Below are 16,335 nucleotides of genomic sequence, written 5' to 3' on the forward strand. Positions count from 1 at the left end.
GCACGTTTCATAATTCAGTTGTTTTTATTGGCTAAAATAATCACTCACATGTGTGAAAGAGGCGGAGCAAAAGAAGGTTGTGACGGCTCTATAGCCAAGCGAGCGACAGTTGTCTGCTAACGGCTGAATATTATTGTAGCATTTGCATTGATAAACTTATACATCACCTCTTATATTCCAATTTAATCAGTTTATACCCTTAAAGAACAGTTTCTGCTTCCTGAGGTTGTATAGACCTGAATGTATTACTACAATTATTATCAGAGTGGATTGTCCTGTATTCCGATTGTTTGTTATAGTATATATACACTATTTAAATTGATATAACGTTGAAGCAATTTCACGGTTTTTTTTAAACAATGCCCTCTAGTGGGCCACTAAGGCAACTGACTAAACTAAAAAAAACACGTCCCTCTTGTGCTCAAGCCTTGTGAGATTCAGTCACGACTACATGATCATCAGAAGAGGGTCCTGCTGCTGCTGCTGCTGCTGCATTGAGATTGAATAGTGAGGAGACACATCTAAGCTCTGTAAAGTGTGTGTGGCCTCTTCTCACACCAGAAGGAAGCCAGCAAGGAAAGCCAGCAGTGACTTCATGACGATCGATGTCCAGTCTGCCCACACAGACCCAGCTCCTGGGTGAGAGAGTGACAATGACTTGGAGACGCTCCCACCAGATGTTAGAGCACAAACAAGTCAGGTAGGAACGGCACGTTCCTTCCTACCACTCTACCCACCTGACTGCTCTCTGGAGTTTTCTGCAGTCAGGCTCGCGTCCCTCTCCACTCCCTCCAGAGCTTCCACTTGTTTTCGGCTCATCGCGGCACGCTGTGCTGAGGTCACCATGGCGGTGTTGTCAGGTCCGAGCTCCTTGATCTGCTCCACCGTCAGTTGCTGGATGAGAACCAAGCAGCAGTCAGCAGGAAGACAATAAATCCACATGTAGACGGTGACTCACAGCGAAGCTCTGAGGTGAGATGAGTGGGATTGTTGCTTGGTGGATGAATGAAAACACTTGTGGATGTAACGACAACATCTCCTCACCATTCAGCCAGGCTGAGGAACACAGACCATTCAGCTTCAGAGACGCTTCAGCAAGAGTGAGACCTCACCGATGATGTTTCCCAATTCAGCAACTCGAGCTTCAGTCCAGGATTTTGGGGGTCCAAACGCCCGTATTGCCAAATCCTTCAGCTGCTGTCCGATGTCAGCGGAGCACTGGACGTTGCTTATCGAGTTGACAGCGTCCCTGCAGCACAATGAAAACACAGAAGAAGACAGAGTGGAGGAGGAAACGTGATTTACATAAGCAGCAATTCATAAATGGATATAATATTCATCTGTTGCTGGTGTGCATGATTTGGAGTCCACAGTGAGGTACAGCTTCTCCCCTCCAAGGACCTGAGCCACTGACCTGAACGTGTCCACGTTGAGCTGCTTTATCTGCTCGGCCTTCAGACCGCAGATGAACTGGCTCAGCGAGGACATCTCTGCTGCTCCCATCTCCTGCAGGGTCTCCATGTGCTCATTTCCAGAGACCGCCGTCCACACTGACGCCATCTGCAGAGGCCCATTATCTTTAATAGTGAGGACAACGACGCCCAACACGCAGCGTCATCATCCACCTGAGACTCGCTCCAGCCACACTGGGCCAGAGGTTCCAGCATGTCCAGAGAGAACGCCATTTGTTCCAAATCCCTGTTGGAGAAGCACCTGGAGATACATCCCAGCTGCAAAATGGACTGGTCGTTCATCTGCTGGGGCGGACCGAAGGCCTGTTGGACCGAAGACACACAAGCTTAGTGGAAGACACAGCACTCTTTGATCTCAACTTGATCTGAGGGATGGAAAGAAGAATCCTGTTGTGAGAACATTGCTCCAAAGGTTGGTCTGATTCTTATTGCGTCTCAGTTTGTCCGAGGCGGTTCTACCTGCACAGACTTCTCACAGAGCTTGGCCAGTTGATCTTTGGTGTAGCCAACGATATTTCCAAATATCTCAATGGTCTGCCAGAAGGTTTGTGACGACATCTGAGCCAGCTGTTGGGGGGTCCAATGGATGTTGGCCAGTTCCAGCTCCTGCACCAACTCCACCGTGGGGACGCGTGGGTCCACTGTGAGAGGTTGATAAACTCAAGTGTCCAGTTCCACTTGCATCTAGAGTTTCTTTACCTCCTCTCTTTCTCCGCTTCTGACTGGAAGAGACGCGGGTGGCCAGGTCAAAACGCTTTTTCTCCATGGCTTCCGATGGCTTCAGCCGGCTCCTCCTCCTCAGATATCTGAGTGCTCTTCTTAGCCAAGGCTGGGAGGAAGATCAAAATTTGTATTGAACTGGAACCCATCAGGTGATTCGAAATGATGAAAACCTCATTTGGCAGAGCGGCAACAGCATCATCATCCCAGTACAGGAGCAGACCAAACCTCTCCACCGTGTCCTCCGACCAGTGCGATGGATTCCTTTTAGAAAAGAACATCATTTCTACACCCCAGCTTCCATTGTGCAGCACAGTAAAACGCACCCAAGAGCTTTCCTGACCAGACGCATCAGTGGCGGGCGACGGCTGGAGGGGACTGGCTCGCAGGAAGCCATGAGCTGCAGTGTGTGCTTCACGACTTCTGGGCTCATTTGAGACATTTGCTCAGATGGTTCTAGGTCACAGATGAGCAGGCCAAGCCGGGAGACGTCATCGACCGTGAGCTTGGACAGATCTGGTCCCTGTAACCAGAGTTAGCATCTTAATAGTGACCTTTAAATAGCTAGGTAGGTGCACTGACCAAGCAGTCCAGCGCTCCCTGGAGGAGAGCACGGCGGGATGGCGCACGGCGAGGCAACAAGTCCACATTAGCTGCCTCCATCTTGTCCAGGAAGACGGGACACACAGAGTCAGGGAGCTCTTTCAGTCGAGAAGACCTGGCGAGACAAAGGTGGCTTACACTCGTGAGCGTCGAGTGGGAGCAGACGTGTTTTCTTACGGCAGGAAAATGACGTAATCCTCGGGAATGTTGTCCAGCTCCTCGGCTGTGATCGAAGACACATTCATGTTTTCCCTCTGCTCCAAAATGGCGAGATACTTCAGAGCTGCACACCTGGCCTGGAAGAGCACATGAGCATGACTACTCTGTCAATGAGCTGGCATCACCAAAGAGCGCCGCCCAGCTACCAGCTTCTTGGAGACCCACTGAGGACTCTCTTCAATGTCTTGAGCCACCAGCTGCAGCTCTCTCTCGCTAGCCACGCTGAGCATCCTACACGTGACGCCCTGGATCAGTGACCTCAGCTTCCTGTGGGAATCAAGCAAAAGTCGCATGGCTTCAGAGACCACATAGACTGCTGCAGTTCATCTCACCCAAACGGAAGCTTCTTCAGGGCAAGCAGCCTTTTCACAAGAAACGCCGCCTGTGGAACAGAGGGTGTTTACTGATGATGATATGAGGTTCTAACCAAATAGGAGTCAATCCAATGAAGCTGATAAAAGTACCCAAACCTTTACCCGTAAAGGCTGATGATTTTCAGCGGTACCTGTGGCCGAGTCCAGTCCGGACTGTCGGCTGCTTCTGGTGTCAAGTCCTTGACTTTCTCCAGCTGGATGAGAGAGACGCTCTGCAGTAAACGTCCTGGGAGCTTCTCCATCAGGCTGCTGTAATCCTCTTCTTCACGCAGCTTTGACATTTGATAATAATATTGAAGAGATGTCACAGTTTTGAGTCTCAAAAAAAAACAAAACTCACACGCAACAATGTGGCTTTTAACTGGCCGGTGGTCATTCTCCTGGAGATCTTCTCCAGCTTCTCGCGGTCCTTCAGGATCTCTGTGGGCTTGATGTGCTTCAACACACAGCGTGGTACGCTCTCAATGATGGGTCCAAGCTCCAATACTTCATCTCCTGCATCTGTCTCACACTGCGAAAATATGGAAGACTTAAGCAATGGGAATTTTGATGCAGGAATTGGCAGCCTTCCTGCTTACCTTGTCTTTCCCCAGCAGCTGGTCGAGCAGAGCAGACTTCTGTGCTTTACTCCAGTGGCCTAGGAAACCAACTTTTCGGATGATTTCTTTAAGAGTCGACGGATGTAGCTGTGAAAGTTTATCAGGAGGCACTAAAGTAGCGCTCGCGTTGAGCTTCTGCACCGCTTCAGCATAAGTCCAATTAGACTGTGACATCACTGAGTCCAGGAGCCGCTTCCGCTCCTGAAGTTGACAGTGAAAACAAGTCAGTCTCTTAGTTTTGCATCTGGTCGACATTGAAAATACCTTGGTGATTCTGGGGTCGTCGCAGGAGTCCAGCTGAGAGAGAAGCTTCTCGCTTGCCTCGACTGGCAAGTCTGGAAAGTCTTCATAGTAACAAGCAAGTGGGCCCAGTCTGAGGAACATTCATCCGTTTATCATGAATGACCATTCAAGCTGTCGCTATGAATCAAGTTATCAAAATGATCATCTAAACATTTTGCTAACTAAGCATAGCAACACGACGATAACCGCTTTTATAACTACTTTGTACATGAATAATTTGAAAAAGCCTACTTGTCTAAGTGTTCCGCCAGCTCCTTCTCACTGAAGCACTCCTGGAATCTCTGCATGAACCTCTTCCCCAGACTCGCCTGGAACATGGTCCCAGCGCTCATGGAGGCCATCGACTTTGATGATAGAAAAAACTCACACAGCTAGAGAGAAAGGAGGGATGAGTTTCACCCGACATCAACTCTATCTCTGAAAGCATCCCTCCTCACCATTTGTTTTGGAGAAGAGTCAACATCAGCAGCTGACAGGTATGAAAGAAAAGGTCCCATCATCTCCATCGTCTCAGAGTCCAGCCATGGCAGGGAGGCTTTGCAGCGTTTGACTTCCACTGTAGATGAAAAAAAATCAAACAGTTTTTCAGTTTTAACTAACTGAGACTGCTATGCACAAAAGTCAAGACATGTTAAGTAAATGTCACATTTATAACAATAATAAAACAAAGGAATAGAAAACTATATAGTGGTATTTTACCAAACACAAAAACACAAGAGATGTCTTTTGTCGCACCACTATGGGCGGGTGAATCCTTAAAATGAAATCAAAACAAACACAAAGCAGTGGGATTCACTCCTCACCAGAGGTGCTTTGTTGATCCTGTGTACAGTTGAAGTAGTTCTGGGAAACCTGCTCTCTCTCCCAAGCTACTACCAGTGCCCTCTGATCATCAGTCATGGACTCATAAATGTCCTTCAGCCTCTTCGCTCTGCAACCAAAGCGTTTCATTGACAAAAAAAAAGCTAGTCCCTTAGCCCTCCTGCTTATGAATCATAACCATCATACATCTCTTTGAGGTCTTTCCTTCCCACTGACTTCAGAAGCTTCATTCCTCTGGTGGGGAGAGTGGACATGGCAGACTTGGCAGCCTGCAGCAGAGCACCATACTCTTCTGGGTCCATGTTCTCCATCTGTGTGGTGAGCACTTCCACAGAACAGGGAGCCACAAACGCTTTCATGTAGCATGCAGGACCATCCTGCAGGTGGAAGAAGATTAGGAAGTTGAATTACACTCTTGATTTACCCAAACAAAGGTACTGACCGAGGAGCGCTTCATCGCCTTGATCATGCTGAGCAGATCGACACAATTCATCTGAAACCAAACAGGAAGTGAAAAGGTAATTCAACAATCCAAGTGCAACCTTTTGATATGGAAGAATTAAAGTTAAAAAAAGTGTGGAAAAATCAAGTTTCTCACAATAACACTACACCTAATGCATGTAAGTATGAGGTACCCTGAAATGGAACTGGATGTTCTTACGGTTTGATTTTCTCCCAGTGGGTTAAGTGGTTGTTCAGGATCTTCTTCACCTCTGGAGAGAGTCTCTAGTGCCTTTGAGAAAGCAGACAGGAGTGTGTTGCGCTTGTCCAGGGGTTGCTCTCTGAAACAGGAAAGGACATGCTTAGCATAGTCCGGATGGTTTTTTGAAATAAAATAAAACAAAACAAAACACGTTTTTACAACACTTAAAATCTATAATTTAGAAATCTCATTGTGCTGTGCAAACATATGCAACATGAATTCTAAATTTCACCTTCCTTCTGGACCATCATCGTGCACCGACGGCAATGGGAATCCTGACAGAGAAGAGCACAGTAAGAATTTACTTTTCACAAACACATTTTAAAAGATGTAATACTCTTTTGTATTACTTCTAAACACCATTTTGGGGACTAAATTAAAAAAACATGTATGGGGCTCTTAGGCAAGGTGGAAGTAGTAAACAAGGAGAATTTAAAAGTGTATTTAGAAATATTGGGGGAAATATCTGTCAGCAGGAACAACACAACTAAAAAAAGTGTTTGACCTTAAATGCAAGAGTTGTCAAACTTTCTTCTACTAGCTAAAAAAATCCTAATTATTGATAGATATTATGATCCAAAGATGTGACCAAAAACATGCAGAAAATACACCCGTGTCAATAATGCGTATTTATAATTGTCTCAGTGGATGATAAAAAGAAATAAACCCTGTCTTGGTTTATGATAAACTCATGATCGTGTACATTTAAATGAGCGTGTGCTGATGGTGTGGTTGAAAAAGGAAAGAAAATCACCTTTCTTCTCACAGTCCCTCATCTGAAAGACAAGTATAAACAATGTTATCAGAGCTATCAGCGAAGATCTACTTTGCCTGGTGGCCCTTACATGCAAAACAGCACTAAGTCTGCGCAAGTTAGTTTTACATTAATTCAAGAGCAATGTACTACTCTGAAAAGTAAACACAAGTTTTATTATTGTAATAAAGACAAAGAAAACAATGAAATATATTTTTAAAAAATGTCTGTCATAGATGTTCAGTAACATAAAAACCACAAGGTATTTTCAAATATATGTCCCTCCAACAGCAACGTCACTGGCACAATTCTTTTACAAGTATTTTTCAAGCAAAAATAAACAATAAAATCGTTAAAAAAAAAGGCCCTTTTGTTGCGACAAGTTTTGCATTTGTTGCTTTAATTGAAGTTGATGCAAATTGATTTACATTTCATTTACATGGCTCCTTGCAAACTGAAAACTATTAGGTAATAAATAATAGACAAGGACTTTATACTGCTTACTTTATATTGAATGTTTCAAAAGGGTTGCAAGAGATACATGTATTAAATTAAAAAAAAAAACCAGAACAAATGACAACTTGTGATATCAAGCTAAGTTGATATAAACATTACGACATACAAAAAATAATGAATATGAAATTGATATACTTGATCTATCTACATTCTTTTGAACTACCAGCTCTTTTTGGTATCTCTTCACTGTCCTTTTGCATCTGGTGTCATATTAAAAGAGTTTATTGCATCTTTGCAACGTGCTTTCTTTAAAACTTTTAACACAAAATTAAATTTGCATTAAATTCAAAGGAGCTTCAGCATGACTCACAAGCTTGTGGACCATCTTCTTGTGGCTGTCTTTGTTGCCAGGCATCTGACTTTGGACCTGAGCTGAACACAATCGGATAATCAGGATCCCAGTTCAGAGGAAACGGCATCAATCGGGGTTTGTGTTCCTCTCACCAAAGATAGTGCACACTACGATGAGATGACTGAAAGATGTTGCAGCCATGATGGAACAATGATTCTCTGTGAAACAGCAAATAATTCCAGAGCCCTCAAATGCTGTACGAACATAAAGGTCTTCAATGAACAAAGTGGGAATCCTCAGAGGACCACACTTCCATGGTAACCATCTGTTTTGGTCCTCAAGGAGTCAGCGGTTGCTTTGAGGAAAACATGAAGCAGAATGTAGAATGGAGCTGCCGACAGGTAAATGGTTTGCTTCTGTGATGCTTTGACTTTGACCTCACCCGAGAGAGAGCAGCAGCGGCTGGAACTCAGCGATAACACAATTTTTAAAAAGTCACTGAATTAATGAAACGTGTTTAAAAACACACAGCTGCTCCCAGCCAAGATCTTTAACTTAAAACTCCTCAAATATTTAAACCCACTGAATAAGTAATGAATCAGATAGTGTATGTTTGAATTCTACTTACTGTTGTGGAGTCTCCCTGCAGCCAAATGAAACAAGACAGGATGATGATGAGTTTTTGTTTGTGCTGAGATGCAGAGTGAGCGACTGACTGGACGCGACTGAGCGCGTGTGTGCAGGTGAGGGAGTGTCTGTACGTGTCACTATGAAGAAAAACATCAGTGTCGAATGTCGGAGTGGTCACGCAGACCGGACTTTTGTTCTGATCACAGTCAGGTCCACAACAAACAGAGTCAATAGACAATACTGAATGTTCATTTTCTCTGATGACACGAGCATCAAACCAAAATACTCACATATATGAGCAGCAAGTATTTGCATTACATCATCACTGGCGCAACACAAAACCTGATTTCTTATTATTCTTATTCTCTATTAAGAATATACATATGCGGACCAAAGTGAGCTTATGAACCTGGTCACAAACATCACTTGTATTAAAAACCAGCAACGCCAGACAAGGTTTTGAAGTTTTTATTTTAATTCCTAATTGATAGTTCTGGTACAATGACTTTCAGTTTTGGAAGCAGTTGTTTCGCTCAGTGTTCGCCGCAGTTTAGATCCAATAACCAGATGAAGGTCTGGCTTGCTGAAGTGGTCTGAAAGAGAGCAGAAATAGCAAGAAAACTGAATCATTTTAACCCTGCGAAATGTAAGATTCTGGCTTGTTAGACTGAGAGAGCAAACTGAGAAGCTGCTGTTTAGAGACGAAGATGTCAGACCAACTCTCCAACTCTATTGTTTTTTAAGTGATTAATATTCAGAAGTACAGAATACATAAACAGATGATAATGAAAAAACAAAATTAAAATACAGTAGAAATACAGGCACATTATGGCAATACAAGATCACCATCAAAGACAATGTAGGATCAGTTATGAGACAAAAAAACCCCATTATTTACAGTGCATTTATATCCAAATTAAATTCTATTCTATATAGTGTTTGGGCTGGACTTACCGAATAAAAGATTTATTTCTGTTCTAGATGCTAGAGGGACTAGATTTATTATTAATAAATGTTTCAAGGAAAAAGGACCATTGTGAAACAAGTGTAATGTGTTCAGTCCTCTCAAGGTTGACAACTCACCTGCAGCAAACTGTCTGACGTCATCAGGTTGGTGCAGAAGCACTTCACTGGTGGAGGAAGAAGAAGCTCATTCAATACAGGCCTCGTTATTTCAGCTACTGTGACCCGAGTATTTCCATTATTCATTTTAATTCTGACAAAGAGATCATGCTCGAGTGATTAAAAACATCCATCTTCTTTGTCTTCTACTTGTTTCGATGTGCATCCAGACAGTCACGTGTGCCTGAATTGTTTGCTTCCTTATAACATGCTTTTTTTTAAAAATACAGTTCTGCTCGCAGTTTGCAGTTCGTCACAACTGACCTCAGAAAATCCCCAACTAACATCTCCACTTCCGGGTGAGAACTCAAATACTTCTCGTTGTCGATCCGTGTCTTGATCTAGAACCAGGAGAAAGTAACTTGAAAACAGTTTCTGTCTTGTGGCTAAATCAGATCATCGGTACCTTGAACTGACGCAGCGTCTCCTGCTGCTCCACGGTCAGAACATCCGGTTTCACCGCGTCTACTTTTGCGTCCATACTCGACAAAAACTCCAGGACAAACAAGTAAAATGAGATTAAATGGACCGATTTCAACGGAGAATTAGAAGAATAGACTTAGAGCGTCACCTGGAGCTGACGCGCAGGTTTGACGTCGTTACCATGGAAACTATGTACAAACTTCGTCCACAAGGTGGTGGTGTTTGACACAGTAGAACACAAACAACCAGAAAGGAAAGAAACCATTGACGCATATGTTAACTGATAACATTCATGTATTTGAGATATTACACGCACAAAAACATCCAGTTCACAGAGAGGACAGAGCAGGAGCATCTCCACAGTTAGAGAATTATTGGCAGAGCACAGAGCATGTTTTTTACACAATAATAATTATAGACATATATAGTTATAGATATTGACAACACATAATTTGAAGCTGCATATACATCCGTTTTTGTTGCTTATTTCTGGACTCCATCTCCATCGCAGGTCACAGAGGTATGACTTAAACTAGCTTCTTTATTTATGTATTTAGAGGTAATTCAGTTCTTCTTCACTGGTTTAACTTGGGATTCATTATGAAAAAAGAAAAAAAAAAACAGTCCAATGTATCAGGCTTTTAAAAAACATTTCACAACAGAGTTTCCTTACTCCCTTGGGATCCTGAAATAAGTTGTGTTGTTGAAATGAATGGCTTCTGTTCTCTCGGTTGCTGTCTGTTCTTCCTCATCTTCCTCTTCATCCAGCTGGGGTTCCTGAAATGTTGGGGGTGCCACCGTCACCAGTGCACAGTCCTTCGGTGCCGCTGGCGGCTGAGACGACCCGTCGAAGTGTTTGAGAGCTGCGAGACTGTGGAGCTTCAACAGAAATCTTGCCCGGCTTCTGAAACAGATTGACAAAAGCTTTGTTTGAGGGAGTCCAAACGGGTCACATGACCCCCGACCCCCGAGGCTCACCTGCACATGAAGGCGACCACGACGAGTGAAAGGACGAGAAATGAGACGATGATCCACACAATGTGATGAGAAACTTCCACGGTGGTTTCAGGTGAGTCCGACAGTCCTGAAAAACAGATGTGTTTTTGACTGTCTACGTTACTCTCGGTGGACATTGATCTGTTAGTGTGGCTTTATCTGAGCCTGGATTCAGTCTCCATTCCTCCACCTGTGGCTCTGATTGACCACTAGTTCCACCCAAGACGTGCAGGAAATGAGGCGACTCAAAAAGAGTCTGTCTCAACTTCTCCTATCTGAGTGGTTTCACATTTTCATCCACCATTGCGAATGTATTTTCACTTCTCTCTAACTTTGGTCGCACCACAGTAATATTATCTCCCAGAGAGAACTGGAGACTTCTTTTTTTGACAGATCAAAATTGCCCCATTAACATAATTTTTTAAAGTCACTAGATGTGTTTTTTTACTTTGACCTTTGACCTTTGCCCTCTTATTATGACTGGGGGTCATAATAACAAGTGCGTGTGTGTGTGTGTGTTCATGCATGTGTGTTGTTTGTGTGTTGCCATGTTTCCTTCAGCTTCAGTCGTTGGGCCACAGTTTTGTCACAACCCGCTTCCTCCGACAAACCGGAGTTTTCAACATTAACTGTTTCACACACACTTCTTTCTCCGCGTGCAGAGAAGAAATCCACCATCAAAACAGTGGAGTCTAAATGGCATATGAGTAAAACTGCAAAGGAAACACACAAATAAAAGCTGTGTTCGACATCTGTCTCACCGTCAATGGGGTTGGGTCCAGTTCCCGAGAAGCCTTCATCTTCGTATGTTGGCTGCAGAGGAAAAAGAGGGGAGATTATATGAGGGGCGTCGCAAAGTTTCAGAGAGACACTGGGAAAGATGCCATGTTGTTATTGTTAATATTGTTGTCATTATAATTATAAGTTTTTGGAGTATTTGTTTTTTATTGTTATTTATGATCAAAAGGAAATGAAGTATATATATATATATATATATAGTTATATATATAGTTATATATATAGTTATATAGTTATTATATAGTTATTATATTTGTCAAGTATTTTTATGGCTGCAAGAGAAAGACAAGAGCCTGATCTGAACATAAGAATATCAGAACCTTCTGATATATGGCTTCAGATCTCACTAAACATTCATCAGACTTAATACTGTAAATGATAATATCCTGAAAAAAATATGTACTGCGCATATTAATGGCTTTGATCTGAAGGTACAGTGTGTCAGAGAGTCAAATTCTCAACTATAATAATAATAACTTAGCTTTAAGAGTGCTTTCACTGTCCTCCCTACATGACAAGCTGACACCCATAACTATAAACCTTGCATATAAAATAAAGGAATCATCTTTCCACCCCACTAAAGGCCTGCTGCCCTCTGAAAGATGCTCAAATGAAAATGTGCTCCAACACGTACCACAGTGGAGAAAAGCTCATCATAACCGTGTGTCTCAGCTGGCTCTGAAAAGAAAGATTCCATGTTGTTTCAGTTAAATAATGGAACTATTTATTAGGGAAATGGTGATGTGCTGCGCTAATTTTTCTCCATGATCCGCTCAAGTTTCACCATGGTTGTCATGGCTACTTTTGTCTATGAAGGGCCGGTGGGACTTCACGTCCCAGAACTGGAGCTTCTGCAGTCATAAAGCAGTGTTTACCTTTCCAGCCGCTGGCATAGACCGGCAAACTCCATCCACTCCACTGACCGTCGTACTCTTCTTTAGTCCGCACCTGAATCACATACAGCACACCAGGGATGGCGTCCATGATGGTGTACGACCTTTGATCCTTCATGAAAGCGACCTGCCGAGACAAACTTTCAAATCAACTACAATATACTTCACTGAAGAGTTTGACATTTGCTTCATTCCAAACACCTCACTGTGGTCCACCACACACAACAACAAACCACCTAAGGCGATCTATTACAAAAGGCTTCAGCTTAAACGTGGTTGGAGATAAATACACAGACTAAATGCACAAAGTTTGGGATGGGAGTATATTCGCCATATTGAATTACTGTAAAGAGCCACCGGAATATCAGCCACAGTCACTAAATTTAAGAAGGCAAACAGATCTTGATGAACTTGACTCACATCTTTTATTGACATTAAAGCGCTCAATGCGCTGTTTTCGCCCGCATGTCCGGAGTTCTGACACCACAGCCGGTCTCAGCTGCTGCTTCTGGTCTCCGGTCCTCCAGGACCAATATATATATATATATATATATATATATATATATATATATATATATATCGATCTATCTATCTATCTATCTATCTATCTGTCTATCATCCATCTGTCATCATTGGGAACGCAAACATCACTGCTGCCTGAAGTTGCCGTTTCAGGCATCGACCCCCTGACTGTGTAAAGCAGTAGCTCCACCAGGCTTCATACCTGCACCTTGGCTTGTGTTGCGACTATGGCGCTAAAAGGGTTAAGAGTCCATACCTGTCCGTGTGAGTACGAAGGCATCTCAGGATGGTACTTGACTTCATAGACTAAGACATAATAGTCCTGAGACTTCCACGAAACAGGTAAACTCCACGACACCTTGATCCAGGTCGGGTGACCTTCCTCCGGTTGTGTTGACACAGAAGACGGTGGGTCCGGCTTCACTAGAGGATCAACAGAGCTGTTGTTGTTCAGAGTTTTTTTTTTTAGGAAATAAGTAGAAATGGTGTCCCACTCACGTATATTGAGAGGGATGAACGGAAGGATGGGGCTGGTGACGTTCCCGGCGACGTTTGTTACGCACAGGTAGGCGAAATGAAGGTCCCTCAGCTCATCCTCATATTGGTCGACAGCACAGCCGCAGCGAGACGTCTTGGTCCAGTACGAGCACTGGTGAGGCAGGTAGGCCAGCGTTCGACTGACACAAGAGCAAGAGTTAAAATAAAAAGCTTATTTGGCACATTGTAAATGGTCAAAGTCACAGGGAGGATTCTGAACTGACTGACCCAGAGACAGCTTCCCTTTGGAAGGGTCTTTTCCGTCTCTTTAAATAACAGAACAGGAACTTGACTTTCTTTTTCTAAACCTGGTGTTTTGAAATGACAGATTTTTAGTTCACTTCACCGCTTGTGGGCTGTAATGCAGAAAACCAAGGGGATTTCTTCCTACAGCATGGTGGTACTGCACAGTGGGAGTGCGTCACACCCAGTCAGAAAGTACGACTGAAGTCATTTTGAAAGGAGAACAAACTAATCATACCATTGAACTACATCAGCAGATTCACTTCTCTGTTTATTTTCACTCTGAATACACTTCAAAATCCCACCTTTTACTGAGCCAGAGGGTGCAGTTGGGGCGGGCAGAGAAACGATTCTGAGGGGACCACTCGCAACGGATTTTGCTGCTGGGGGACTTTTTGTAACAGGAAAGAGTCGGGGTCTCTGGAGGATCTGCGATAGGAAAGGAGCAGAGATACAGTTATTTACAGGTGCCGTTGGTTGGTTACAGATGGCAGGTCCAGGATTCTGACAAAAGAAAACAAGCTTAGTACCTTGTAAACAAAAGAAACTAATGGATGCATTACAATCCTTAAAGTATTTGAAACGGACATACTGTGTTTCAAGCAACTTTTTAAGGGTTCCATTCTACTTTCTACGACCACGTTTTCTCTCCTCCTCCCACACAGACCTTGGGGCAGCAGAGAAATAGCCCATCTGGTTCCTGATTCCAGGATGCTGATTGGCTGAATTTCTATGGCCATGTGACCATTTCATGGCAACAGTTGGCTGAGGTGCTGCCCAGAATGGCCATTTCTTCCTGCGCCACACAAGCAGGATGTGATGAACAGGAAGTTGGGACACTTGGAACTCTGATTTTATAACGACAAGGTGTCAGGCAGATACTATGAGGTGTCCCCACCGCCCCCTATTGATCAGACATGGTGCTGAAGTAAACCACACCTGATTTAACTCACCAGCAATGACTACTTTAACTGTGAAGAGTTGTCTTCCTCTGTGATGGCAAGAGAAGTTCCCAGAATCGTTGGCTCTCACTGAGTTCAGAACCAGGGAACTCCCTCCATACGTCCATGAGACTCCTTGCTGTTTGGTGTGTCCTCTTCCCATCGTCCTGCCATCCCACCTCCACAGCGGCGCCGCATGTATTCGTCTTGTTCCTCTGTTATTTTCGCCCAAAATGTCTCTGTCCATCACCACTCTGCTCAGACTTGGTGGTCGCACAGGTTGAGTTGAGAAGGGACCTTCTGAGGTGGTGGGTTCTGCTTCAGGGGACTCGCTGAGGGCTTCAGTCACAGAATGGTGCGACGCTGTTGTGTCTCTGATCCGGACAGTGCTGCTGGGTACAGGGCTTCTGGTTGTTGGAGCTGACCCTCCGTGGAGGTTGTGGTGAGACACGTTGACCTTGACTCCGTTGACCTTCACTTCACCACTGCAGGTCAGCACCAAACTACTCCCAGTGGTTAACACCAACACACCAGCGGGCGGCGCTGAGGAGAGAACAACATGAGCTTGTGCACGAGTGAGTTTTTCATCCACATGGGTCACGTGACAGCCTGCGCCTGCGACAAAGTTTGCAAAAAATAAGTGTCACCACTGAAAGAATGTGCTTGTATAACCAGTGAGTTCAGTTAAGGAGCATCTGTTCTGTTATTTCTATTTCAGATTTCGTCAGAAGTCGATTCATTTATCAGATGTGACCAGGCAACAGCTAAATTAAAGCGAAGCCGACACTTTTTTTATAACAAAAACAATTCAAATCGACCGTAAACAATGAAACGCCACACGTCGATGGATGTACACAGTTGAGCATCAGGGCAAAAGAATCAACATTTGATGAATATTGTCTGAGAAAAGACACCCGCGAGTGAGTCCCGTCCGCATCCTGTCATCGAACCGCTCACCTCTTCGGAGACACGTTCCTTCGATGCGGCCTCGGACCGGTGGCAATGTCAGGAAACACAGCAACGGGAGCAAAAGTAACATTTTTTTCAACGTTTGTAAATGACGTCGTGGCTTTACAGTCCAGTTCCCGCGGTCCGCTCGATGTTTGTTTTCTTCCGCAAAACTTTGTGCGGAGCTTGATGCTTTCACCTCGCGTGAGAGACCACCCATATGTGAAATCCCTGTCCGACCGATCTTCCCTGCTGCCAAAATAAGACTGTAAAACAGGTAGTTCTTCTTTTACGTGTGTGTTTTTAAAGTTATGAACAGCACAGTTTTGTTTTCAAAGCAATCAATCCTAGATTAGATACTATTTCTAACGAAATAAAATATCTGATGTACAAATGAAGACCAACAAACTTGTATGAAATAAAAATGTATCCACCAAACAGAACATTGTTTACGTTTGTAAGCACAAAACAAACAACCTTTGGTCTTCATCTGATGTGCATTGTGAGCTGAACTGATAGTTGAGCTACGATGCTGACAGCTAAGAAAAACTAAAAAGAAAACATTTTTATAATGTAATGTTGAAATGTAAATGCCAGTAATGTGCTGATGAGCCTTCATGAAACAATGTCCTCATTTTCAGAGATCAGTAGACGGTACTCTCAGTACAAGAATAGATCGATAGATAGATAGATAGATAGATAGACAGACAGACAGACAGATAAACAGATAGATAGATAGGTAGATAGATAGATAGATAGATAGATAGATAGATGGACGGACGGACGGACGGACGGACGGACGGACGGACGGACAGACAGACAGACAGACAGACAGACAGACAGACAGACAGACAGACAGACAGACAGACAGACAGACAGATAGATAGATAGATAGATAGATAGAT

At 43.7% G+C, this 16,335-nt stretch overlaps 3 protein-coding genes across 7 annotated transcripts; all 3 read right to left on the bottom strand.

Annotated features, from left to right (window-relative positions):
- Positions 1 to 69: 69 nt before the first annotated feature.
- Positions 70 to 8,090, bottom strand: otoa (otoancorin). Of its 4 annotated transcripts, XM_053843594.1 has the most exons (30): positions 8,006 to 8,073; positions 7,820 to 7,845; positions 7,530 to 7,732; positions 7,396 to 7,457; positions 6,570 to 6,591; positions 6,048 to 6,090; positions 5,774 to 5,894; positions 5,555 to 5,605; positions 5,299 to 5,489; positions 5,094 to 5,221; positions 4,728 to 4,846; positions 4,522 to 4,661; positions 4,252 to 4,360; positions 3,967 to 4,188; positions 3,729 to 3,899; positions 3,520 to 3,660; positions 3,347 to 3,396; positions 3,161 to 3,281; positions 2,973 to 3,091; positions 2,775 to 2,910; positions 2,519 to 2,715; positions 2,366 to 2,456; positions 2,172 to 2,301; positions 1,932 to 2,113; positions 1,626 to 1,775; positions 1,415 to 1,560; positions 1,113 to 1,249; positions 959 to 1,056; positions 738 to 894; positions 70 to 635 (listed from the first exon to the last, which is right to left on the bottom strand). In XM_053843594.1, exons 3-30 carry the CDS (start codon positions 7,576 to 7,578, stop codon positions 553 to 555), a joined length of 3,366 nt encoding a protein of 1,121 aa, XP_053699569.1. In that variant the 5' UTR covers positions 7,579 to 7,732; positions 7,820 to 7,845; positions 8,006 to 8,073; the 3' UTR covers positions 70 to 552. The 4 variants fall into 4 exon arrangements, with proteins under 4 accessions (XP_053699569.1, XP_053699567.1, XP_053699568.1 ...); XM_053843592.1 differs by having other exon boundaries at positions 7,530 to 7,845; positions 8,006 to 8,090; XM_053843593.1 differs by lacking the exon at positions 7,820 to 7,845 and having other exon boundaries at positions 8,006 to 8,089.
- A 373-nt stretch (positions 8,091 to 8,463) lies between these two features.
- Positions 8,464 to 9,718, bottom strand: LOC128746626 (RIIa domain-containing protein 1). Its single transcript, XM_053843811.1, has 5 exons — positions 9,701 to 9,718; positions 9,536 to 9,622; positions 9,394 to 9,470; positions 9,091 to 9,137; positions 8,464 to 8,600 (listed from the first exon to the last, which is right to left on the bottom strand). The coding sequence occupies exons 2-5, from the start codon at positions 9,608 to 9,610 to the stop codon at positions 8,488 to 8,490; spliced, it is 312 nt and encodes a 103-aa protein (XP_053699786.1). The 5' UTR covers positions 9,611 to 9,622; positions 9,701 to 9,718; the 3' UTR covers positions 8,464 to 8,487.
- A 140-nt stretch (positions 9,719 to 9,858) lies between these two features.
- On the bottom strand, positions 9,859 to 15,652 carry il6r (interleukin 6 receptor). Of its 2 annotated transcripts, none has more exons than XM_053887947.1 (10): positions 15,440 to 15,652; positions 14,495 to 15,025; positions 13,847 to 13,970; positions 13,260 to 13,438; positions 13,018 to 13,184; positions 12,222 to 12,366; positions 11,981 to 12,024; positions 11,310 to 11,361; positions 10,531 to 10,636; positions 9,859 to 10,453 (listed from the first exon to the last, which is right to left on the bottom strand). In XM_053887947.1, the coding sequence occupies exons 1-10, from the start codon at positions 15,648 to 15,650 to the stop codon at positions 10,222 to 10,224; spliced, it is 1,791 nt and encodes a 596-aa protein (XP_053743922.1). In that variant the 5' UTR covers positions 15,651 to 15,652; the 3' UTR covers positions 9,859 to 10,221. The 2 variants fall into 2 exon arrangements, with proteins under 2 accessions (XP_053743922.1, XP_053743921.1); XM_053887946.1 differs by having other exon boundaries at positions 9,859 to 10,456; positions 15,440 to 15,650.
- Between the last annotated feature and the right edge of the window lie 683 nt (positions 15,653 to 16,335).

The sequence above is a fragment of the Synchiropus splendidus genome, chromosome 15 (genome assembly GCF_027744825.2).
Source record: "Synchiropus splendidus isolate RoL2022-P1 chromosome 15, RoL_Sspl_1.0, whole genome shotgun sequence".
NCBI lineage: Eukaryota > Metazoa > Chordata > Actinopteri > Syngnathiformes > Callionymidae > Synchiropus > Synchiropus splendidus.